The sequence below is a fragment of the Gigantopelta aegis genome, chromosome 9 (genome assembly GCF_016097555.1).
Source record: "Gigantopelta aegis isolate Gae_Host chromosome 9, Gae_host_genome, whole genome shotgun sequence".
In the NCBI taxonomy this organism is placed as follows: domain Eukaryota; kingdom Metazoa; phylum Mollusca; class Gastropoda; order Neomphalida; family Peltospiridae; genus Gigantopelta; species Gigantopelta aegis.
Genome location: NC_054707.1, coordinates 56,004,860 through 56,032,452, shown reverse-complemented (window position 1 = coordinate 56,032,452; position 27,593 = coordinate 56,004,860). Strand labels below are relative to the sequence as shown.

Here is a 27,593-nt window from a genome sequence, read left to right as displayed (position 1 = left end):
TCAGGTTTATGGAATAGTGACTGTGCATATGAAAGATCCCTCGTCGCTTTTTCAACATCATTAGCCTGTATGATAGGAGATTTTCTCTATTTCAATTGATCAAGTGAATAAACATGTTGCACACCAAACAGCCACAGGTAACAATATGTGGAGGTGCCATATGATGAAAAATATTCCTTTCCCAGTAATTTAACAACATACTGCAGTCAAAATAATACAAAAAACTGAAAATTAGAACGACCAAAGATGATCGCTATGGATAATGGATAAATATTTATTAATAGTAGCTATTTGTACTGGTTTCAGGTTCATTAAATATAAATTATAAGGAACATTGAGTATCGACTTTGTTTTATAGCACGCCATGGATTTATTGTTTCATTAGTCAAGTAAAGGTCACAATAGAATTTATTGTTTTATTAGTCAAGTAAAGGTCACAATAGGCATAAGTTCAGTCAACCGCTTGTCGCTAACATTCACTTTACTGATTTTTATGCTACACAGTAAACCAAATTACCACTTCAGGAACCAATTAAATAGTTCGCAAATGATAGCAAAACATTTCCTGGCTGAACTTGGGGCAGGTCATTCATCTAACTGGTCGTAACGAGTAAAACGTACACCAACCTCACCGGCTTTTATGCAAATTATTATGATGTTCAGCATATACAGATAACCATTTTGATAATCTCAAACGAGAAATAACATGTCGGTCATAAACAACAACAAAAAATTTTGACTGTCACAACATCCATTTATTCATTGCAACCAGTAAATGCAATCTTAGCAAAACATAAAACAAGTTTCTAACAGATTAAAATTTAGCCATGCACAACACACACATTCAAGGGAACATTTTGTTTTCAAAAGTTTGATTGGCAGCAGTGTTTATCAAGTTAAAATTTGATTTAATTTAGCAACTACTACTTGTTTTATAATTGCAGAACTGAACAAAAATGTTCCCTGCACACAGCTGTGGGTGAGCAAAACAATTCGCCAAATTGTCTATTAAATTTCAAAAATTGCAGAAATTGTCAGTTATTTTCTAAAAAATGTCAATTATTACATGAAATTATTTTGCCAAACTAAAATGAAATTTGTCAACTGCTTTCAAAATTCGCAATTGGCAAATTTGGCAAGTGCCAGAGCTAGCCCTGACACACAATCACTCCATATTTTATAGTTAATTATAATCAGTTTTGTATGATGCAAAAAACATTAAGTTATAGATATCTGATTAACTAAACATTTTAGGCATTAGGTGTAATATCTGAAATGAAGGAAATTTTATGTATAATAACTGCAATGAAAACAAATCGACGAATGAATAGTTATGTTGAGTTACTCAGTTTGAGTACAAAATAAAATATATCCAATGTGTACATTTTCAATCCATATTTGAGTACCCATCGAAAAGTGTTTTATAGCAAAATATAAGCAACCAAAAATAATGGATTTCACAGTAAAATTAAATTTCTATATTTTGTCAGTGGTTAAAATATTGTGGTTTTTATTTTGTCATGGAACTGCTTAAATTTTAATCCATCTCTATGACATCACACTATTGTTGAAACAGTAGAAGACTGTGTTTTTTTAAATCTACAGCTGTGAACAATACAGTTTGAACTTGTGCGTTCAGGTTGATGATTTTAACCTACAACTGACTGAACTTGTACAACATAACCTGAAACAGCGCTTTAGCCCATGAGGTCACACATTTTCATTATCACACAAGTTTGTAATTTAAACTTTAAAAATCTGATACTACTAGTGATAGCAATGTATTCTGACAGAATAAAAGTTTAAAGTTTGTTTTGTTTAACAACACCACTAGAGCACACTGATTTATTAATCAGGTTTACTCATTATTAAAGGCGTATGAAAAGTGGGATGGGATTGGAGTATATTTCAAAGCAAAGATAGATTTTTAGAGTTAATGTTTGTTTTGTTTAACAAGACCACTAGAGCACATTGATTTATTAATCATCATCTATTGGATGTAAAAAATTGGGTAATTCTGACAAATAGTCTTAAGTTAAAGAGGAAACCCACTACATTTTTCTATTAGTAGCAAGGGATCTTTTATATGCACTTTCCCACAGACAGGAAAGCACATACCCAGGCCTTTAATATACAACAAAACTTGTTGAATAATAAATTGAAAATGACAGATGACATGGTTAGCCACCCATTGACGAGGATTTACCAGCAAATCATTCAGATGAAGACTTACACTTATACATTCAACACTACATAAATGTTGACCATTAACCCTAATGTACAGAAAATTATGGCATTTTGCAAGATTAATAATAAATAAATTTGGTACTGTAACAATATTTACTTTTATAAAATATATTATTTTATAATTAATAAATATTTTGTGTTATTATGATATATAATTACATTTTTAAAAATTAGTCCATGAAGTTCAAAAACACTATCATTTGCTATCAGAATCAACAAAGCAACATAAATTAACTAGGATGAAAGTAATTTTGTAAAGATCAATTTTCTTTGCAAATGTAGATGACCCAAAGATAAACGGGGGAATGTATTTGTTAGCTTCCGCCAAATATTTTTGACTTGCATCCAAAACATGCCTTACCTTGAACTAAATTACAACTTGGTTCAATTCTGTTTTAATAATGTTGTGGTTAGTACCAATACAAACATGAAAATATAAAATTAAATATCCATTCCAGTAAGAAAAACAAAACATGCCATAGTAACTGTTCCACAGCTTGTTGGTAATGTATTGTATTACATTATATTGTATGGATATACTTGCTCAAATCCTGTAGCAATCCCTACAAGCCCATGTCACTCAATTTACCATGCACTCATGTAGAACATTGTACAATACAATACATGGAGCATACATCTGAACACTTTTACCTACATGTATTTCCATTACCACTGTAACAATACAGTGTTATAAAAGTTATTATTTACAATAACTATTGTATCTAAATAATTAAGGTTCAAACAATACAGTTAAATAAAAAAAGAATCGTCATTAAAAACTATTACATTGTGTATAAAACAGAACAGAAATGAAAATGCTCACTACTGGCATTATAGTTTTTGACAAATGTTTGAGAAAGTCACTAGCCCTCACAGAAGCTTTGATTAGTGTACTATGTAATATACACATGTAGTAGTATAGTTGATAGACCAGGACAGAGGGCTGGTGGCTTTTTCATCATTTTCACAAGTAATTGCTTGGATTAGAAGATTAGTTATCACCAACTCTAAATGGAAGGGATTGATTATTCACGAGTATAAATGTTTAGCTAATATAATGGATTTTGACTCTGAAGAAATAGGAAAACACTGTCAATATATTTATAATTATTTTTGGAAAGAAATATTAACGGCATGGGGAACATATCTTTAAAAATGCAAATCAAACTTAGTATTTGAAGAGATACTGTCAGAATATATCTGGAATAATAATGACATAAAAATAAATGGAAATTCAATATTCTATAGAGATTGATTTGAGGGAGGGATAAAATGTATTAATGATTTAGTTAACGATAGAGGTAAATTTTTAACTTATAATGAATTTAAACTAGTTTTTAATATCAATACTAATTTTTTAACTTATCAAGGTGTAATTAATGCGGTAAAACAATATTTTAAATTGTGTAAAGTTGACCTGAAAAATAAACTGCCGTTTCCTATATTGCCATATAATATTAGAAAGTTAAATATAACAGAGGAAGTAAACATTACTATAATACTTTACTAAATTCGTCATTCTCAAAATCGGCATACAATGTAAAATGGGAAAAACATTTTTAATTGTACTTTTTCAGATTCTGATTAGAAATAAAATAAATATAATTCCTTTATGCTGTACCGATAGTAGTGAATTGCGCTGGTTTCAGTTTAAAATAATTCATAATATACTTCCTGTTAATACCTTCTTATATAAAATTGGTTATATTTCTTGTCCGAAGTGTAATTTTTGTAATTTAGAACTTGGTACAATTACCCATTTATTTTGGGAATGCACTTTAGTCAACTCAATTTGGAATGATATTCAGAACTGGATTTATGTGAAAACGGGTAGCAATATTAAATTTAATAATGAAAATGTAATTTTTGGCTTTAAAACCAGAAATAATGATCCCATTAATGCCATTGTACTCATTACAAAACATGTAATATTTAAAGTCATTTTAATGCATATGTACCCAGTTTGAAATGGATCCAAAAAGAGTTGACCGAGTACTATTATGTTACAAAAGCAGTGGCTTTTTCCACGTGCAACTATGATAAATTCACCAAATTTTGGTCAATTTGTCACAATATATTTAAAACCTAGATCGTATTTCTTCTCTTCTTTTTTGATACTTATTATGTCCTTAGTCTCCTTTTGAATTTTTCATACATGTATGTCTGATTGTCAGTCACACATATTTGATCTTAGCTAAATATCTCCTTAGCTACTTCGGTTTTTTTCATGTGGATCTTTTTATCATATGTACTATATACATCTGTGTGTGGATATCATGTCAATAAAAAATGGGAATAATAAAAAAAGAAAAATTCACAAGTAAACAAACCATAAGCTAGGATGGAGAGGATTAATTCCTTTGTACACCTAAAACTAAACAAAATGTTAAAAATATTCCTTACAAAATCAACCTTTTTGATGTACAATGTTTGGGGAGTGGGAAGGATATCAAATAAAATGGTAGTTTTACACTTGTGATAACAGTGATAATTATAAATGGCCCCTTACAGCTTTACATTAAGACACCGGGTTTATTCTACTAGTCAAACATTAACACTTTAATAAAATACTTGTAATGAAAACCATTTTTATCAATACCATGCCTGGTCAAAAGAAAATGGTCATTTCCATCATTTGTTCATTCACTCAAAACACTCAACAAAATTTCAGTGTTTCCATCAACTCTCCTCAAATGCACAAGAAAGTTCATTTTTCTATTCACTCAAAATACTAGACATTTCTCCGTTTTCATCAGATCATTTTCTCAAAACTAATTAGAAATTCCATTATTTCCATCAGCAGTTTATTACACATCAGGAACCTGTTATTGTTTCCGTTAACTGTTAAGACTTAATGCTGGCCAGGAAACTGTCGGTTTTCATCAACTGGCTGGTTTCTCGCTACTAACGGAGGCATTTTCAGCATTGTCGTCATTTTCTTCATTTTCTCGTTTTGTCTGCTGTTGTCTCCACATGTCAGCATACACACCATCTTTTTCAATTAGTTCTTCATGACTGAAACAAAACATGTCAACATCAACACCTTTTTTTATTTCAATTCTTCATGACTGAAACAAAACATGTCAACATCAACACCTTTTTTTATTTCAATTCTTCATGACTGAAACAAAACATCAACATGTAAACATAAAATAGATTATGCATTTTGATGGGGGATGGGGGTTAGGATTATTACCAAAAATATATATCAAGAGCCCTTTTGATAAAATTATTATTAACACACTCATTCATCAAAAGTAAGTCTGAACCATAACACACATAACATGGATTGGGCCAACATAAGGCAGTGGGTTTTTACTTGCATAAGAAAAGACAAAAATCCGTCAAATTATTTACTTACGTGCCACGCTCCACAATTTCTCCTTCACTGAGAACGAGAATTTGATCTGAATTGATGACTGTTGATAATCTGTGTGCCACTACGATGGTCGTTTTGTTTTCAGACACTTTTGCCAGGGCATCCTGGATATTACGTTCAGTTTTCGTATCAAGTGCAGATGTTGCCTGTTTGTAATAAAATAAACATGTCAAGATAAGTTCTGGGCAGGTTTTAAGAAGTAGGTAGAAAAAAGGTAACTGAATGACCATCACCTCTGAATTTAGAAGAAAAATGGTGATGGAATGTTTCTGTGAAATCTCGATGATTACCAATACAAAAAAAATAGACATTAAAAAAAGCTACTAATGATTGACTAACAGCTTTATAAATAGTAGGATACAGCTTTAAATACTTTCCAACATCATTTCAAAATAACTTAAATAGAGAATACTGCATGAGTGAATGTTAAAATACCATTTATCTTCCAAGTTGTTTTAAAACATATCTAACAAGCAAAAGCGTATTTGGGCAAGTCCACGGTAACGGACTTACGAGTTGGAGAGATATTTCAGGCATTAAACTCAGCTAGTCCACATAAGAAAAATTATCATAATGATGTAACTATGTAATACACTAGTACTGCACTAGCGCTTGTCATGGGCAGAAGTGAGACTCCCTACTGCAAGGTGTAGTGCACGAGTACTTAATTAAAGTTTGGTAACGGAATTACGTAAAAACGGACACCATTTTTACGGGCACCGCAAAACATCTACAAACTCTGTGAAGTATGATGAAATAATTATTTATCTTCATGATGGAATGATCTCCTAATGACTTGTGATTAACAAAATAGAAATTATATTACAAATTATCTTTTCATAATTTTGTTGTACAACATTGAATGCCGGTAACGGAATTACAGTTTGGCAACGGAATTACCACTCTGAATTTACTTTTGAAAAACAATATTTATTTACTTTAAATTTGATTTGCAAATATGTTGCATAATTTTATAAGTTAAATAATAATTCAGTATACTTGTTTTAAGCATTCATACAATATTTCAAATGATAACTAGTTTCAATATCGTTAAATTGTATACGTACATGTATATGAGTGGAGATTTAAACTAGCACTAAACTGTGTACATATTACATAGTAAATGTTTAAAATGTTGACAGCAATTGAAAACAATTCTTGAACAGTGACATTGTTAATAACAAAGAGAATTACACCAGGTCAGAGGAACACAGGCCAATTAAAATTATATAAACTGACCGTCAAACATCTAGATTGTATTACGGTAAGTGAAAGATATGCCTAATAATAAAATTCCTCATCTATCCGAGGTTATGATAACATACATGACAACATTCAAAACACCAGTATTTTCTTTTTTGGCCAATCAAACACGCCATCTTTCCATTTTAAGAATTTTACTCAGATTAGATTTCCTTGTAAAGACAGCATTAACATATAAAACGGTTACTTTCTTTTTGTTCATTATATACATTTAAAAGCATAATGTTGGTAATTAGAATGATACTTTCCATTTTCTGGATATCCTGTCATTTAAATATAAATTATTAAATACATGTACAGTCAATAAATGCCTTTGGATAAAGTAAAATTAAAGCTTGCTTGTTATGTTACATTTCCACTTTCTGGACCCTATATATGTTTAAAGATCTATACAGAACTTGAAATTGTGGCCTGTAAAAAGTGAAAAGAAGGATATTTTTAAATCTTGCAAGTGAAATAAACATTCACCTGCTAAAATTAACTAAAAATTGCATCATGTTTCAAAAAACAGATGTACGTATTTAGCTGAGGCCGAGCTCATAATTCTATTACATTTTAATTTTATAATGCTCTAAACTACATATCAGAGGTCTTAAGTTTCCACACACTGTCCCAAACCCTACATTCACGTTGTGCTGTCTAATTTCCAGCAGGCCATTTTTGTTTCACAGCAGGCCATATTTCTTTTGGCCTGCTATTTAAAAAAATAATAATAGCAGGCCATATTTTGCTTCATATTTCGAGCCCTGATATAATTCTAGTAGGTTTCGATTATAACTTGAATTTTGTCATGGATTTGCAGAAGTTTATTCATCATAATGAAGCTTTTAAGTAGTACTGTTTGGTTAAAGTGTATCAGATTTCCTTAATTTCTATATTGTCAATGGATGACATTTATATTTGCTATGGGTGTTCCGCAAATGCATTTGGAGCCACTACTAGTACCATTACCATATGGATTTTTTTTTTTTAAATTGTATATCTTCCTATTGTTACATCACTTGATGTATTGGTGTATATGGATAAGAGTGTAGCATTTTAGTACTATGTAGGTTTATATTAAAGTGTTTCTTGACACTATATACCAAAGACGGTAACGGAATTACAAACCTATGGTAACGGAATTACATATGTTTACAGCTATATAATTTTACTAATAATGTATGAATTTGAAAGTAAATGTGTCTGATTATGTTCATTAACATATACTCAGAGAATATGAGTTGATTTCTTCATTAAATATATATGAATAATACAATCTAACTTTTTGTTTGTTTTCCGAAACGGAATTACAAACTGATTCTGTTTTCTAATTTCCCCTAAATCATTAAAGTGGATTATGAAGTGTAGTACTTTGTTAGTGGTAAAACAATAACACTAATAAAAAGAATATTACCTTCAATTACATGGCTGCTGTACATAAATTCATAGTGTGTATTACGGAAGTGTTATATTTTTAGTGTGACGGTATCCTCATAAAATAGCTAAAGTCTAACACATCCATTTATTTTACAATATTTTACTTATCAGATTTGGATTCTCCAGACAATTTTACATTAAAAACACTCTTAATATATCAGGAATAACATGATTTGATTTTTTCACTCCATGTCCACTTTAGCGTGGAATTGCCCATTTGATACATTTTCAAACAGCAAGTTATAATATAAAAATGGGAATATCTCACCTCGTCCAGCATCACAATGTCAGGAGCTTTAAGTATCGTCCTGGCAATGGCCACGCGCTGTTTTTCTCCACCACTCAGCTTCAAGCCTCTTTCTCCCACCAATGTTTCATATCCTGAAAACAAGTAACACATGGAAAAGAAAGAAATGTTTTATTTAACGACGCACTCAACACATTTTATTTATGGTTATATGGCGTCAGAGATATGGTTAAGGACCACACAGATTTTGAGAGGAAACCCGCTGTCGCCACTATATGGGCTACTCTTCCGATTAGCAGCAAGGGATCTTTTATTTGCGCTTCCCACAGGCAGGATAGCACAAACCATGGCCTTTGTTGAACCAGTTATGGATCACTGGTCGGTGCAAGTGGTTTACACCTACCCATTGAGCCTTGCGGAGCACTCACTCAGGGTTTAGAGTCGGTATCTGGATTAAAAATCCCATGCCTCGACTGGGATCCGAACCCAGTACCTACCAGCCTGTAGACCGATGGCCTACCACGACGCCACTGAGGCCGGTTAACACATGGAATGTGTTGTCTGTAATATTATCATAGAACAACGGGTATATGCAGGGATTTACCTCGTTTTTCTGAAATGGGGGTCCCTTGGACTCACCTCTTTCTTTTCTGGGGGTCCCAACCTGAAAACAAAGGGTCCCAAAACCACACAAATGACAAAGAGCTGCAGACAACAAATCACGTGTATACTATATGTTTCATTAAAGTAAATTTAGCAAGCTGTGTTGTTGTTTTTCCTTTCGGGAAATCAATGTCGGTATTCATTGTTTATTCTTTCAAAATCAACATTTCACTTTGATCTGTATAATTATTTGAACCATTTCCTGCAAGCTAAATGACACTCACAATACAATGCATTGTTTATGATTCGTGCTACTTGTTTGTTAATGCAAATCAGAACATTTAACCAATTTGCTTTATTCGCCCGGGAATTTCCGATTGTGTTCGGCCTGTTGACGAGAAGTTCCGAATGATCGCACATCCGCGATCTCTTTCTGGAAATTACCAACTTTACCCGATTAAGCGCAGCAAAGGATAAAGACGCAGTGTTCCCAGAGATTAAAACTTTTTGTTTTCGATATGGGGAATCCCCATTTGAATACGCAGTTTATAGGTAGAAAATAAATAGTGTGTTACACAGAATGATCGATCTTTGATAGTGGACAGGGTTACTGAAAATGTCAGATATTTTATTTGTCCCACGGGACGCAGTATCTCTATTTTTGCAGGTCCAGTTAAGTTTTAGTGCGTCCTATACGCAAGTTTTGTGCATCCGGTAAATCCCTGTATATGCATGCCTTAACAATACCAACATGTGGCTGATCTTTTGGAATTGTGTAATTTATGGATGTCTTCCATCGGTCATGACAGAAGAATTAAAAAAACTAAAATTAACAAATTATTATTATTATTTCATTGATGTAAGACCTGTGTAGTTTGTGAGGATCAACGTTAGACACCTAAACTTAAAAGTAAAGATAAATTCAAAATTTTATACTTTCGCTTCTGCTAAAATGTAACACACTTTTCGCCATTGGACACTGTCGAAATGAGGAAAAACAGAAATATTTTCAAAAGCATACAACATCCACATTATGATCTTGTGTTTCGGAATACATCAACTGGTTTGTAACAGCAAATACACAATGTACTGATAAATAAAAGTATTGATTGCTGTCTTGAATATTGTTAAGACATTTTTCCACTGGTGACCATATGCCAAGCCTAACTTAGCGCTCAGTAAAATACCGCTGCAACTATTTTGAAATGTGCTCTTGTTATGAAGGATTTTCAGTGTCCTCCTTTTGTTAAAAATGTACTTGCAAGCAAAGACACACAGACAGAGATCTATACAAAACACACACACAAAACACAACACAGATCTATACAAAACACACACACATCTAGAAAAACACATACAAATCTATATATAATATAATGTATACTAAGTAATAATTTCACAGTTTCAATCATGACATTTAATTACATGGTTCTGGAGCAATTTAAAAAAAAAAAAAAATCATCATTTAAACTATAAAAAGCCAAAAAGACCAATTCAGCTGCATTGTAAGAAAACTTTCTGTGTAAACCTTTTGGAAATGAGATGATTCTGTTGTGGATGTCTGCTGACCTGGCCGCCTCTTCAACATCTGCATCACTAGCCTGAACTTTCCCATATCGAATATTATATCTAGAAATAAACAGATGAGATCTAGTTAGAACTTTCCAATATCGAATATTATATCTACAAATAAACATGATATTTGGTTTAGAATTTTCCCATATCTAATAATTTTATCTAGAAATAAATAGATGGTATCTAGTTAGACATTCCCGTATTGAATAATTTATCTAGAAATAAACATATCTAGTTAGAATTTTCACATATTGAATATTATATTAATTAAGAAATAAACAGATGATATCTAGTTAAAACATTCACATAATGAATATTATATCTAGAAATAACGAGTACCAGTGAGGTACATGATACGTCCATCAGGAGTTTGATGGAAAACCATAGATATTAATAAATATGTTAGGGGTATGATTTAATTCTAATTTGGTGAAATGTTTGCAATGGGATGGATGAACAGTTTGTTTTGGACCAACCACCATCCCAAGTTGTTTCTACATGTGGTTTGATAGTCCTGTATGCATCTGTATGCAAGATATGATCTGAAAAAGGATTTATTGTTATGTGCAGTCGACCGTGAAAAATAGGTCACAGTGACATAGTAATAGTACGCGACACACCTCCATCCGAAGTTATTCCTACATGTGAGGTTTGATGGTCCTGTATTGAAGATATGGTCCGGACAAGAAAAAGTTAACAGATGGACGGACGGACGGATGGACAACACCATACCATAATAAGACCCATCATAGATGGGCGTATAAAAAGATGACATCTAGCTAGAACTTTTCCGTATTGAATGTGGTGTCTACTAATTGTACCATAACTTAAGAAAACCATCAACTATTACTAGGCCTAGATAATATTTAGCGAGAACTTCCCTTCATATTTTACATCTAGATATAAACAGTCAACAATTAGCTCTAACTTTCCTGTATAGAATATTTTTATCATGAAATAAACAAAGTATATCTAACTCTACCTTTTCTGTATAAAATGTATCTCCAACCATTAACAGTAAACTTAAAAAAATTCTCCAAACCGGTGTAAGATAGTAAACAGTTATTAAAAATTGGCTCAATACCATAACAACTACATTAAATTTTATATTTATTTTCGTGCTTATATAGAGGATTCATCACAAGTGGTTTTTAATATGGAAAATATCAACCAAGTTTACGTTAGGTCTATGTCTATTTGTTGAGGTTCTGCCGAGACAAATACCGATTAACTAGACAAGGTTGTTATTTTACATATTAAAATACACAAGTATCAAATTCTATTTATCCTATAACACTTTTAAAATAAGATTTTCATTCGATATTTAGTAAATTGCAGTACTAAAGTCGCCTCCATCAGTAATATGATGACATCATGATTAGCACAAATTAGTTTGAAGTCACACATTTGAACTAAATCTTATGAAAACATTACGCTCAGGTATACAGGTCTTGTTGGCTTGTAAACAAATGACCCATTGACAACAACACATTATTACCTAGATTTTGCAAATTTGCATATACCATTAAATTTGCATACCATTATTAACCAGGTTAATACATATAGAATACTAAACAAGCTTGCCTGTCAGATACCAACACTGTTCATTCATTTTATAAAAATGGTAAGACAGGCAAGCTCGTTTAGTATTTTGTTTATTACAAACCAACTGCAAACAATCGCAATGCAGAAGTAAGCAGATGTCGAGATCTACTACACGATACTTTTCTTCAAATTGGGTCAGCTAGTGATCTACATCACACTCACGTCACACCAATATTACACTAGTGACATATTGAGTGATTGTTATGACATGGCAATATCTTACACTGGTGTGTAATAAACTACATTATCACATGGGTTTATGACATGGATATCATGGGTAAGTTATAGGATAAATCCAGTTAACCTTCAAGCATGCTGTCCTGGGCACACACCTCAGCTATCTGGGCTGCCTATCTATGACAGTGGGTTAGTTGGTAGTGGTTAGTGAGAGAGAAGTTGGTGTAGTGGTCTTACACCTACCCATCGAGTCATTAAAATCACTCTGGGATCTGAATCCACTACCTACCAGCCTCAAGTTTGATGGTTTAACCACTATACCACTGAGGCCGGTTTGCAATCATATCTCACAAGTCGTGCTTGTGCGATGAGTGTGATATGATTGCAAACTTCACTCTTTGAGATCAAAATCATATTTGACAAAAACATGAAATTTTCTATTTAATATATAACTTTTGGCAATTTACCTTTATTTTTAAAATGCCAGCAGCAAAATTGTTCCGGCTTTCTTACAGTGAAGATAACACTTTCTACAGTGACGATAACACATTTTAGAGTGAAATAGTGAAATTTTCACTCTAAAATGTGTTATTGTCATGGACTGATAACACTTTTATTTCACTGATATTTTACGATATTTCACTAAATGTTATATAATAAAACTACATACTGGTATGTAATATCACTGTTAAATAGCACTGCATCTTGTATTGTAATCAAGGAGTCAGTAGTTAGGTATAACATACATGTAGCTCCATGACATACCTAATATCACTGTTGAATAGTACTGTATCTTGTATTGTAATCAAAGAGTCGGTAGTTAGGTATAACATACATGTAGCTCCATGACATACCTAATATCACTGTTGAATAGCACTGCATCTTGTATTGTAATCAAAGAGTCGGTAGTTAGGTATAACATACATGTAGCTCCATGACATACCTAATATCACTGTTGAATAGCACTGCATCTTGTATTGTAATCAAAGAGTCGGTAGTTCGGTATAACATACATGTAGCTCCATGACATACCTAATATCACTGTTGAATAGCACTGCATCTTGTATTGTAATCAAAGAGTCGGTAGTTCGGTATAACATACATGTAGCTCCATGACATACCTAATATCACTGTTGAATAGCACTGTATCTTGTATTGTAATCAAAGAGTCAGTAGTTAGGTATAACATACATGTAGCTCCATGACATACCTAATATCACTGTTGAATAGCACTGTATCTTGTATTGTAATCAAAGAGTCAGTAGTTAGGTATAACATACATGTAGCTCCATGACATACCTAATATCACTGTTGAATAGCACTGTATCTTGTATTGTAATCAAAGAGTTAGTAGTTATTGTCTGAACCAAATTGTTAACAACTACGAAAAATTACTCTCCTACCTTTAATTGCCGTTAGATTTCCTCCAAAGTTTGTCCAGACACAAATCTTGAAAAAACCATTACAATGACACAGATTCCACATACCAGATGATAACCATGTCACATATATCGACTTCGCTGAGAGCGCATAGGGAAAAAAGCATGTAATTTTGTATCAGCTGCCATTTTGACTTTTTATGGAATATTCTTCAAGAGGGGTGAAAGGATAGGACTTAATCTAACAATGTCATAACATGTTATGATATAAAAGCAAACGTAATGACGTCATATTATTATTTTTTAAATTATTATTATTATTATTATTTTAATGATACCACTAGAGATCATCGATTTCATAGTAATTGTGTCACATACTTTGGAGGCTTTCACCCCTCTTGAAGAGTATTCCATAAACAAGCAACATGGCAGACGGCAGAAAACTGCATGTATTTTTCCCTATGCAATCTCAGCAAAGACAATATCGGCGACATCGTTGCAGTCTCGTGTGTGGAATCTGTATATTTGTAGTGTTTTTTTTGCGATTTTTGTCTGGACAAACTTTGGAGGAAATCTAACGGCAATTAAAGGTAGGAGAGTAATTTTTTGTAGTTGTTAACAATTTGGTTCGGACAATAGGTATAACATACATGTAGCTCCATGACATACCTAATATCACTGTTGAATAGCACTGTATCTTGAGGCACAACACCAATGTGTTCTCGTAGTGACTGCTGTGTAACCTATGGATATAGGAAAAGGGTAAATATAGAAAATAAAAATGGCCAATGATGGGGTTTAAGGAAGACAAAAAGTATGTAAGCCATTTTGACCTTTTTTTTTTTTTTTGTCTACACAGTTAAGTTATAGGTGAATTTACACAATCTATAAATCAGATATTGAACAGCTGCTTGTGTATTATATTACATTTAATTGTTTTTTTAATTATATGATCAATAGTGTATTGTACTGAACTCCACTGAAAATGTACCATCAGATATGAAGTTGTAAAACAGACACAAGAAGAAAAGTAATACATTAAACTGATTTTGTATAACTGGATTTATTCTGGTAGGCAATAAATAACTTAAAATTGTATACAAGTGTCAGGTTTATTATTGTTATATAGCAACCTCACACATGCGATAGCAATAACAACTGAAAATTGAATGGTGCTTTTTCAATGGTCCCATTGGAGTACAGTATATATATCTTTAAAATAATATATATAATATAAAAAAAATATAGGTGATCAATTATATATTACATCTTCAAAATAATAAATAACATTTATTAACTGTTTTTTCACAAATATACTAATTGTTTATTAAAGTTAATCTTTAAGCTGCTAAACATGGTGGAAATCTGATGAATATCCTCATTGGATACAAGGTACAAATCAAATAGATAGATAGATAGATAGATAGTAGAGATATGTAGAGATATATATCTATATCTCGAGTTAGGAAATAAAATCAATCCACATTTAATACAAAATCAATCTAATTTTTTTCTTTGCATTTTGTTTTAAATACAAAAAGGTCTGTCTTCTCTAAGTTTCACTTTGAAAGTCAAAATGAAGAGTACTAACAAGTGAAATGTCTTGTCCATCTACTTTAATAACTCCAGATGTGACGTCGTAGAACCGGAAGAGAAGACGAACAATGGTGCTTTTCCCACTGCCAGTGTGGCCCACCTGAAAACAGCAATACAGCTTGTTAAGAGTCATTACAATTCCTAACAAATATAAAATTCACACAAACATCACCATCCCTCAACAATCCATTTTTTCCCCCATATTATTATACGTGTATGTCTTTTTGCATAATTTTGCACTGGCATACCATGTCTGGTCAGTGAGGTGATAAAATGGAAGGAGATTGGAATGTTTTCTCTTTTATTGACTACTTAATCTGACTTCTAACCTATGGCACTGTCCCCTTATTACATTAGTCAGGTACACTTGTAAGAAAGTAAGACCTGGTCCCCTCAAAATAGTCAACAGCAATGTATCTCAACTTACAAATGTAGCTATTTTCACAAATAATAAAACAAAGTATCTTTAAAACAAAAATTTTAATAAATCTGTTTAAAATAATTCTGCTACACCTCCAAATAAATTTTATAACATTTGCTTTTTTATCGACTTCAAGATTTGAAATTTGTTATAAATTATGAATTAAATATTTTCCCAACTGAAATGGCATGAAAAGTATTAAAATAGTCTGCCACCACTTTTGCACTGATCGATCATCGTCGATTGAACATTTCAGGTGAGTAAGAAACATTTCATTGCCATTTTGCTTCTAAATTCAAAAGGTGAAGGTCGCTCAGTAAGCTTGTTTTCTTACCAGTTTACAAGTTGAAAATAAGAGCTCCTGAGCATTTCATATATTTTCAACTTGGAAGTTATCGAAATGGTAATTATGAGAACAATCAAACTTGACAAAAGAGCAGTTTGATATCCTCAAATGCAAGTGCCTATAAACAAAATGGTATATGCACATTAAAAAAATACAAACATTTTTAAAAACTTGCTTCAAGAAGAAGAGGGTTTTAATTACCCCCATCCTACCCCCCTCCGCAAACACACACACGCCTCTAGAAATAGACTGTACAAGTTGAAATGGTGGGTACTCGCTTACATGTTCAACTTTCACTCAAATATGTTTTCAACTTCATGCAGGATAAAGTTGAAAATACTTACCAAAGCAAATGTCTGACCAGATGGAACAACAAAAGTTATGTTTTTCAAAATGGGACGGCTGAAAAAACATAAAAACATACAAAAGATAAATTATATAGACATAAAATAGAAGAAGATACATTAAAACTAACAGTAGTATGTATTACCGGCACTGAGGTGAGGTCAAGTAGTTATATATTCAAACAACGAACTAATGATTTGTATGTTCTTACATGCACTAGTTTTACGTGCATCTAAGTATAAGTACATACTCAGTGAACTAGTCATTTATATAATATGCTCACATGCACATTAGCATTTTCCCCAGAAATATCGCAAACTAAAACACTTTGGGGACATTTTCACCTACTTTCAAGACATATTTTTTTCATTATTAAAACAAAAATTGTACTGATTAATAATACAAATATACATTACAATTAAGTCCCATATGAAAGATATTTAAAGTGGGGGATGGGGGGGGGGGGGGGGGCATTTAGAGGGTTTATAGGGGTATGTTCCCCTAAAATATTTTTTCATCTTTGAATCGGTGCATATACGATTTCCTAGTATATTTGTAAAATACAGTCAATTCTATTAGGTGTTTGGGTTTGTTTATTGGATTTTGCTTCCCCCTTTTGATGTTTGTGGAATACAAATTTCTGTAAGAGCAAGTCATATAGGTGATTGGTGTATCGATAATCATCATTCTACTAACACTGTAAAAGGCTCTGTTATGTATTTCTTTGTAACCAGGGTGACTTCTCATGGACAACTTGTCACCAGCTACATCATTGTGTAATGTCAACACAAAGGTTTTTTGAGTGTTGAACAGGAAGACACATATATAAAGACAGAATATTCAAGGGGAAGACACTTGTATGCAGATATAGATATAGATATATAGATCAATAAAGACTTAAGAGTTAAGGGGGATGGGATCTAGCTCAGTTTGTATATCAATGGACTTGGTATGTGCTGTCCTGTCTGTGGGAAACTGCATATAAAGATTTGCTACTAATGGAAAAATGCAGCAGGTTTCCTCTGAAGACAATGTGCCAAAATGTTTGACATTCAATAGCCAATGACTAATTAATCAATGTGCTCTAGTGGTGTCATTAAACAAAACAAATTTTAACTGATAAAGGAAGACTGTGTATTGAAGAGGAAAACACTGATATATGAAGATACAGGACACTGAGAGGTGTAGATGAAGAACTGATCTATAATGGGGAAGACAATGGTTATGAACTGAGCACCATGTCAATTAAGGAACTTAAAGGTAATATATCTTACCTAGGCTCGTAATGGAAACACACATTTTTGAACACTATTTCTCCATGTTTTATCACAATATTGTTGGCATCTGGTATATCTTTGACCTACAACACAATAACTTCAAGTCATATTAAATTTCAAAAAAATGTGTAAGTTTCTTTGTCTTTCTAACAACATGTATATATATTACACATGAACACACACACACACTTACACACACACACATTACATACACACATTACACACACACATATTAGACACACACATTACATACACTACACACACACACACACAAATTACACACACATACACACACACATTACACATTACACACACACGTCACAAAAAATGTTCTGCAGAATTAAATGTCTTGCCTATCATAAAGTTATTTGGTGTCACTCATAAGTATATCTCAATTCATGTTAAAAAACACTTCAAAATTCTTTAATTCAATTTCTCAAATATTACACGACTTGTTTAAATTTAAGTTTACATTTTGTAACACACACTGAGATAAACATTCATCATAGTTGTAAATAAAAGGCAAGTTTGTGAGAAATAGAACTAAATGTGAAAACTTAACATTGAGCTAAACACTACTAAGAGTTATATTAGGAGTTATAATTTGTGAGAAATGGACTAAAACGTGAAAACGTAACATTTAAGTTAAATGCAAAAGTGAACACCATCAGAAAAGTAATACCTATATGTCACCTTCATCAAGGTAAGAAAATAACCACAAACAACTTCAGCAATACTGAGATATTCATTACGTCGCTGGCGAATACTTCTTCATGTGAAATGCCGAGTTAGGGTTTACATTGTATTTAAACAAGAATTTTGTGGAATTAAATGTCTAACATACCATAAACAGTTTTGGTGTTCTGTAATGAACGTCCAATGGTGCAACTATAAACCAAGAAACACTGACCTAGGACTTATAGTTTTTGAGAAACTGATCTAAACTCAAAACTTTAACATAGACCAAGTTTCATTGACTTACGACTTACAGCGCTAAATTTTTACGATCGTCCGGTCTGTGACAACCTAATATTCAGTCGGGCAACTTAATTCTGTGATACTAGTTGCCCGTCGGACGACAGACTTTTTGTTACACCAAAAGGCGAGTGGTGTCGCATAATAATGTGCAGTTTCCTTGCCCACAATCACTTTTAAACTGTTGTTATCTAAAGTCGAGGGGATGATTTTCCGTGATCACGGAAAAACGGACGGAATCGCGGAATTTAGTACCGTAACTGAAATAGAATTTGCGATTTAAAAAAAAAAAACCTTCAAAAGTTGTATTTCTGGTTCAAGCACCATTATAAATCTTTTTTGGTAGTTTTAAGATTCAATATTAATAATATATGCATAGTTTTTTTGTATGCCAACTTTCATGGAGCACACTGTATGCCTCAACACTTCCAGAACCGTTCATTCTCGGAAGTTACGCTTAATTGCCATAAGCTTGCAACAAAGCATGAGACTGTTTACCCGTGTCACTTTACACAGTGAAATTTAACTTGAAATATAAAAATAAACATGTAGCCTACTAATACAATTTCAGAATGTTGATTATATAATAAGATTTCTAGTATGTTCAATTTCGATATTTTTTAATAATACTTACTACGATTCATAAGCATAACCGATTTACATGACGCTTTCGTTGGAAAACGTAATTTCGTAAAACTTCGGGCATATTCTTTATATGGAATATATGGAATATATGGAATATATGTATGGAAGCAATTCACATTTATAGTCCGTCCCACGGGGAACGCCTTTTTTCATGCTATGGAATTTATTACAAGTTATTTATTTCTAAACCGATTGTTTTCTAAATTGCACACAAAAATAGCATTTTACTTTTTTTCTTACCGGTTTATTCTAGTAGCACATGTAGCATATGCTACGGGTCCCGCGCTTCAGGGGGTCCCGCGGTGAGGCATGTGTACATTTATTTTCCCCAGGTCATTTTTCCCCTCTCCTTGATGGGGTTGCAAAATATATATCTTGTCAATGGTGTGTTTTGTTTACGAAACTTACCCATAATCCATTTGATGAAATGAAACTGAAAGCCACACAATCAACAATTATTTATTGTTTGAATTTAAGGGAGAATGGATCTCTTTATTATTAAATACAAACAATAATTAACAGTAATTAAGTTTGTGACTTTGTTTTAACTACGCCTTAGTTAAAGGTGCGGTTCATGTACGGATGAAGGTCGGAACTTTGTCTAAAACCAAGTGGTGCGGTTTATACACCAGTGTGTGTAATAGGCTAGAAAATATGGTACATCACTTTTGTTTTGTCTTTATTAGTGGCAAGTAAACATTACTCAACTCTTTTTTTTTTAAAGTTTGTGTCAACAAAAAAGTTTACAGGTATTTAAAAAATAGCAACAGCCAACAAACTCAGAGCTGGAACAATAAAACATAAATGGGTATAGTTTATCATAATAAAACATGACACTAATTGAACACATAAAAACGAAAAAAAACCCCGGAATTTGCAAAAATCTGAAACGAAAAATCATCCCCTCTACTAAAACGTCAGTCAATCAGTCGAAATCACGTGGGTTTGTTTGCCACTCGGAACTCCTCGGCTGATTCTGTGAGACATCGGGGAAAATCATAATCGGCTGAAGTATTCCGAATAGTAAACATTCCAGTGCATTCCTCAACCCTGACACTGCCAAATATTTCTGGGGACAATAAAAATTAAAAAAAAAAAAAAAAAAAAAAAAAACCCCCAAAAAAACCCATTCCAGTGCATTCGACTGGAACATAGAGTACATTCGATTGGAAAATAGCTGATGTGTCGCCAAATCACAAAAATCGTAAGCAATTAGGCCCTATGTGTACAAGTGTATAACTACAAACATTTAAAAACATTATTAAAAAGTAATGTATTTTATTGTCAGACAGTACATATTACATTTTACATCGACAACATATTAATTCCAAGTTTCATTGACCTAGGACTTAAATCTGTGAAAAACTGATCTAAACTCAAAACTTTAACATAAACCAAGTTTTAATGACCTAGGACTTATAGTTTTTGAGAAACTGATCTAAACTCAAAACTTTAACATAAACCAAGTTTTAACACAAAAGTTGGTAATGCAACTGTGGCCATTGGAGAAGTGATACCTATATCTTGCCTTTTTACTTTGTAAAGACAAGATAATTAGATCAAGCATTATCTTAATTTGAGCGATGTAAGTGTTAAGTAACTGAATAGTACGTCACCTCCTGGTCCTCCTGTAACAGGTCAAACATGTTCTCCATATCAATGAAAGCCTGCTGTATCATCCTGAAAAAACCCACATCATGTGTTACTTGATTTTAAAGATTTGCTGAGGGTCATTAAAATAACCATTTGAATTACACTGAAATACAGCAGCAATACATCACCAAAATAACCGTATATACAATTGAACATTGAAATAATCAAGCAATAATAACTCATTAATGGGACAAAAAACATCCTGCATTCAGGTAGTATTTACTGAACCCTTAAATTCAGATGTCAGCCTGAGATGACTGATGCTCTCTTCTGTAAATTTGCTGCACGTTATTGATGTTTAATAGGCACCAGATTTGGTGATAATGATGATCATATACTGCAGTATGAAGTGCATGTTGTGTCGAAAGGCATGGGGTCAGGCATTATTATTTTACAATGTGCGGAGATGGTTATCAGCCATCATGTGAGGAACGACTAGATTTCTACGAATTTCATCCGTGTACATCTGGCAGTAACTCGACCTTTCAAGAAAAGTAGATATATTCTACTATGAACATTGATCACTCTCAACACTACAATGATGCTGCTACACTCATTATGTAATATGTTTCCATCTGCGTGTAAGTTCCAAATAGCCTAAATCACACTGTTCACCTGTAAGAGAATGAGGTCACCTAAACCACCCTGTTTGTGTATAATAGGGTCAAGTCACCTAAACCACTCTGTGTATAATAGGGTCAAGTCACCTAAACCACCCTGTTTACATGTAATAGAATCAAGCCATTTAAACCACTTTGATTACCTGTAGTAGGTTCCGAGCCAGTTGAGTGGGGCATACAACTGAGCAATGTATGTTCCAAAGAGAACGTAATCTCCCACCGTCAGATGCAGGTTGTTTAACCCATAGACCACAGCGTACGCACAGAGTAACGATCCAGACATGTAACCAATCGTAACAACAATGTTTTGTGCCGTGTTCAACAGATTCAGACTGGCTGTTGACTTCCATTCCATTTGCTAAAACAAAAAAAATAACATTGATATTAATCACCAGGGTACTGAATTTCAAAGAACAAATGCTTCATATTTAGATACAATATTGTAATAATAAATCTAATTTGTATATGTTCATAACCCTGTCAAATGCATTTGAAATTTCATTCCGGATTTGTTAATACAAGCTGGTTGCACCATCCCACAGAGGAGCACTGGTAAATAATCCAATACGCCCACCAACAGGGATTGATCCTCGATCAAACAAGCCCATCACCAACTGGGGACATCATTAGGTAACCCAATAATACGACTGAGTGGCAAGAATGTTTGTCATTGTGCAGGTGTGTATGTTATCGACTATCATGGATGGATAAAGCGTAATTAAAGAATATGTTCATTTGTGATTTTAAAATGATTCAATGTTTAATACATTCCATACACAACATATTCACAGGTGAAATTCATTGTTTAAATTAAGATATAACTCTACTTCACACATATACATCTGGTAAAATGCTGAATTAACAACCTCCGATTTTAGAAACGATCTAGTCTGATTAATTTTAACAAATGAATTGAAATTAACTACATCATTGGAAAGTATATTAAATTCATCAAGCCAATGAAGTATTAAAACAGCACTTGTCTTCGTTTACAAATATCAATTTATTAAATTTGTCATCTTGGCTGTATGTCTTTGTATTTGAAAAATGTAGGGAGAGGCCTTAATATAGGCTCATGCCTGTTGGCTGATCCCAAAACCGCATATTTAATGGTTAATAAATATTGTTTAAACCAAGTATTAAAAGTACCATAATCTCTTTATATCTACAGTAATTTCATGTAAATAGCTCACAATAATTAACCAAGAATTTCCTAATAATCTCTTTATACCTCTTTAAGATGACCAACCTGGAATTTTTTAATCGCATCATCATATCTTGCGGTTTCAAAATCAGAAGCTCCATAATACTTCACCTAAAAGAAACAAAACAGACATAAATGTAGAGTAGGTTTAAATGAAGAACATGTCTTTAATAGCAACCAATTGCAACTGTGAGTGATATGACTAACAACAGTTACTAGCAACAATTACACTCAACTAAAAACGAATCTGAGAAATGCTGACAAATTAAAACAAATTATATGTAGCTTGTTGATATTGTTTAAAATGACAAAAATTGGCATAAAGATAATTGTTTTAGATTGATGAACTGTTTTTAATCATCTGGTTGAGGTCCCGGGCTGCTTTTGTTTAATGTCTAGGGAAGGAAAAAGATCCACACACACAATTTAATTTTAAACAGAAAGAAAATATTTTACAAATTTAATTAAAAAAGATAGCCTTCTGGAGACCTCCATGAATATTCACTAGTATTTCTGCTTTTGAATTCAATGGGGTTCTTTTTATTTCCTTTTCTTTTAACACTGACCATGTGTTTTGTACCAGTGTAAGAATAACTGCATAATGCAAAATATACTGTGTGGCAGTCCCCTACAGGTGAAGTTACTATATATTGTCTTATGGAGTGGCAGTCCCCTACGGGTGAAGTTACTATGTATTGTCCTATGGAGTGGCAGTCCCCTACGGGTGAAGTTACTATGTATTGTCCTATGGAGTGGCAGTCCCCTACGGGTGAAGTTACTATGTATTGTCCTATGGAGTGGCAGTCCCCTACGGGTGAAGTTACTATGTATTGTCCTATGGAGTGAGTCAGTCCCTATGGAGTGGCAGTCCCCTACGGGTGAAGTTACTATGTATGGAGTGACAGTCCCCTACGGGTGAAGTTACTATGTATTGTCCTATGGAGTGGCAGTCCCCTACGGGTGAAGTTACTATGCACTGTCTTATGGAGTGGCAGTCCCCTACGGGTGAAGTTACTATGCACTGTCCTATGGAGTGGCAGTCCCCTACGGGTGAAGTTACTATGTATTGTCCTATGGAGTGGCAGTCCCCTACAGGTGAAGTTACTATGCACTGTCCTATGGAGTGGCAGTCCCCTACAGGTGAAGTTACTATGCACTGTCCTATGGAGTGGCATGGAGTCCCCTACAGGAGAAGTTACTATGCACTGTTATGGAGTGGCAGTCCCCTACAGGTGAAGTTACTATGCACTGTGCTATGGCAGTCCCCTACAGGTGAAGTTACTATGCACTGTGCTATGGAGTGGCAGTCCCCTACAGGAGAAGTTACTATGCACTGTGCTATGGAGTGGCAGTCCCCTACAGGTGAAGTTACTATGCACTGTGCTATGGAGTGGCAGTCCCCTACAGGAGAAGTTACTATGCACTGTGCTATGGAGTGGCAGTCCCCTACAGGAGAAGTTACTATGCACTGTGGTGGCAGTCCCCTACAGGAGAAGTTACTATGCACTATGGAGTGGCAGTCCCTACAGGAGAAGTTACTATGCACTGTGCTATGGAGTGGCAGTCCCCTACAGGAGAAGTTACTATGCACTGTGCTATGGAGTGGCAGTCCCCTACAGGTGAAGTTACTATGCACTGTGCTATGGAGTGGCAGTCCCCTACAGGTGAAGTTACTATGCACTGTGCCCCACTACAGGTGAAGTTACTATGCATGTGTGGAGTATGGAGTTACTATGCAGTGTGCTATGGAGTGGCCTACAGGTGAAGTTACTATGCATTAGTGTCCTATGGAGTGGCAGTCCCCTACAGGTGAAGTTACTATGCATTGTGCTATGGAGTGGCAGTCCCCTACAGGTGAAGTTACTATGCATTGTGCTATGGAGTGGCAGTCCCCTACAGGTGAAGTTACTATGCATTGTGCTATGGAGTGGCAGTCCCCTACAGGTGAAGTTACTATGCATTGTGCTATGGAGTGGCAGTCCCCTACAGGTGAAGTTACTATGCATTGTGCTATGGAGTGGCAGTCCCTACAGGTACAGGTGCTATGGAAGTCCACTACTATGCATTGTGCTATGGGAGTGGCAGTCCCTATGCTACAGGTGAAGTTACTATGCATTGTGCTATGGAGTGGCAGTCCACTACAGGTGAAGTTACTATGCATTGTGCTATGGAGTGGCAGTCCACTACAGGTGAAGTTACTATGCATTGTGCTATGGAGTGGCAGTCCTCTACAGGTGAAGTTACTATGCATTGTGCTATGGAGTGGCAGTCCACTACAGGTGAAGTTACTATGCATTGTGCTATGGAGTGGCAGTCCACTACAGGTGAAGTTACTATGCATTGTGCTAGTGGCAGTCCACTACAGGTGAAGTTACTATGCATTGTGCTATGGAGTGGCAGTCCACTACAGGTGAAGTTACTATGCATTGTGCTATGGAGTGGCAGTCCTCTACAGGTGAAGTTACTATGCATTGTGCTATGGAGTGGCAGTCCTCTACAGGTGAAGTTACTATGTATTGTGCTATGGAGTGGCAGTCCCCTACAGGTGAAGTTACTATGTATTGTCCTATGGAGTGGCAGTCCACTACAGGTGAAGTTACTATGCATTGTGCTATGGAGTTACTATGTATTGTCCTATGGAGTGGCAGTCCCCTACAGGTGAAGTTACAATGTATTGTCCTATGGAGTGGCAGCCACCTACAGGTGAAGTTACTATGTAGTGTCCATGGAGTGGCAGTCCCCTGTAGGTGAAGTTACTATGTATTGTCCTATGGAGTGGCAGTCCCCTACAGGTGAAGTTACAATGTATTGTCCTATGGAGTGGCAATCCCCTACAGGTGAAGTTACTATGTAGTGTCCTATGAAGTGGCAGTCGTCCTGTTGGAAAACACCTGACACTGACTCATGGCAGCAGTCATGATATTGAAAAATTACCTTTTGACTAGCTTGAGCAAAGATATGATTTTGAAAAATGTTGTGAGATTTTTTATTCAGATTTGCATTGTACTGAAAACATCAAACACACATATCAAGCTGTATTACTATTGTCCGTCCCATCCTTTTTGCAAATAATTTCAGTCTGGTCTGACGTAAGAAGAAAAGTACAAGTGTTTTGGAAATAACTGATATATATGATTTTTGTGTGCAATTTAGAAAACAATTGGCTCAGAAATAAATAACTTGTAGTAAATTTCACAGCATGAAAAAAAGGCGATCAAATGAACAAAGTAAGAAACAAGTAAGACTTACAGTCTCGAAGTTAAGGAGTGAATCCACGGCCTTCCCATTCGCTTCATTGTCGAGTCGGTTCGTCTCGCGGCGAAACTTCGTACGCCATTCGGTCACCACTATAGTTACAGCTGGGAAAGTGCAAAAAGTTTTATTTTGTTTAATTTGTAGATAATGAAAACACTTCCACAACACAATACAGCTTGTATCCTTTCAGCTTTGTTAGAGGAAACACTAGTCTTTTTTTTAATATATATATATATATATATGTGTCCCAATATTTATTGAATTGAAAAAAGTAATACTGTACATTAAAATAGTGATACAAGAAAATAGCAATACTGCAGTGAGCTTGCTTAACTAAAGCTCATGCTTAACTAAAGTTCAGAATCATCTAGCCAAGTTTATAAATGTGCTATCTGTAGTTCATTCCATGGATTGAAATAGTTACACCTCCACATCAACAAAATTAAACAGTACATACATAATAACCCACAAAATATATTCATTCATTTATCCCCAAACATGCTTGACAAAAACAGGTATACCACAAACTGTACAACAAAAAACATTACATCACAAAATGATAATTAATTCATGATTTAAAGAAACACAACAAGAGTACCAGTGACGTACATGATACGCCCGTCAGGAGTTTGATGGAAAACCATATGATGTTCAGAATACAGACAAATTTATTTGATTTATTTGTATCACAGAGACCTAGTTATGCAAGATATGGTCAGGACAAGGATTTACTGTTATGTGCAGTAGACCGTGAAAAATAGGTCACAGTGACGTAGTAATGGTAATAGTATGCAACACACCATCATCCCATGTTATTCCTACATGTGAGGTTTGTTGATCCTGTATGCATCTGTATGTAAGATATGGTCTGGACAAGAAAAAGTTAAAAGACAGATGGACGGCGGACAGACTATGCCATACCATAATACGACCCATCATAGACAGGCATATAAAAATGGTATCTGCTTTAATTAACTTTCACTTACTTAAGTAGAGCGCCATGCAGGCAAAGACGACAAGGCCAAAGATGTAGTCAAACTCTGTGATGAAGTAGATGACAGCTATGAGAATATCCACAATGGTGGGAAGGATCTGGAACACCACGTAACTGAAAGAAAAACAAAATATTTGACACACTGTATAAGTGGAAAAAATATTTTAAAACACCACTTAACTGAAACAAAAATATTTAAAACACTACATAACTAACTGCAACTAAAACAAAATATCACATCACTGGATAAGTAGTTTTAAACACTACATATCTGGGAGGGAAATCTGAAATAATACATAACTGAAACAAAACAAAACATCTGATTTTAAAAATATATTAACAGAATCTGTCATCGTTGTGAGGTATAT

General features: G+C 34.0%; 1 protein-coding gene across 2 annotated transcripts in view; it reads right to left on the bottom strand.

The window, feature by feature from the left end:
* Positions 1 to 4,949: 4,949 nt before the first annotated feature.
* LOC121381227 (ATP-binding cassette sub-family B member 6, mitochondrial-like) overlaps positions 4,950 to 27,593 on the bottom strand; it is a 40,877-nt gene continuing 18,233 nt past the window's right edge. For both annotated transcript variants that reach the window (XM_041510441.1, XM_041510442.1), the window contains exons 8-20: positions 27,218 to 27,339; positions 26,226 to 26,335; positions 23,022 to 23,087; positions 21,916 to 22,130; positions 21,116 to 21,179; positions 17,877 to 17,962; positions 16,602 to 16,659; positions 15,486 to 15,590; positions 14,564 to 14,637; positions 10,687 to 10,787; positions 8,577 to 8,689; positions 5,609 to 5,772; positions 4,950 to 5,262 (exon numbers count right to left, since the gene is read on the bottom strand). In XM_041510441.1, coding sequence (XP_041366375.1) covers positions 5,130 to 5,262; positions 5,609 to 5,772; positions 8,577 to 8,689; positions 10,687 to 10,787; positions 14,564 to 14,637; positions 15,486 to 15,590; positions 16,602 to 16,659; positions 17,877 to 17,962; positions 21,116 to 21,179; positions 21,916 to 22,130; positions 23,022 to 23,087; positions 26,226 to 26,335; positions 27,218 to 27,339 — 1,411 coding nt within the window. In that variant the 3' untranslated portion in view covers positions 4,950 to 5,129. The remainder of the gene's footprint in view (positions 5,263 to 5,608; positions 5,773 to 8,576; positions 8,690 to 10,686; positions 10,788 to 14,563; positions 14,638 to 15,485; positions 15,591 to 16,601; positions 16,660 to 17,876; positions 17,963 to 21,115; positions 21,180 to 21,915; positions 22,131 to 23,021; positions 23,088 to 26,225; positions 26,336 to 27,217; positions 27,340 to 27,593) is intronic.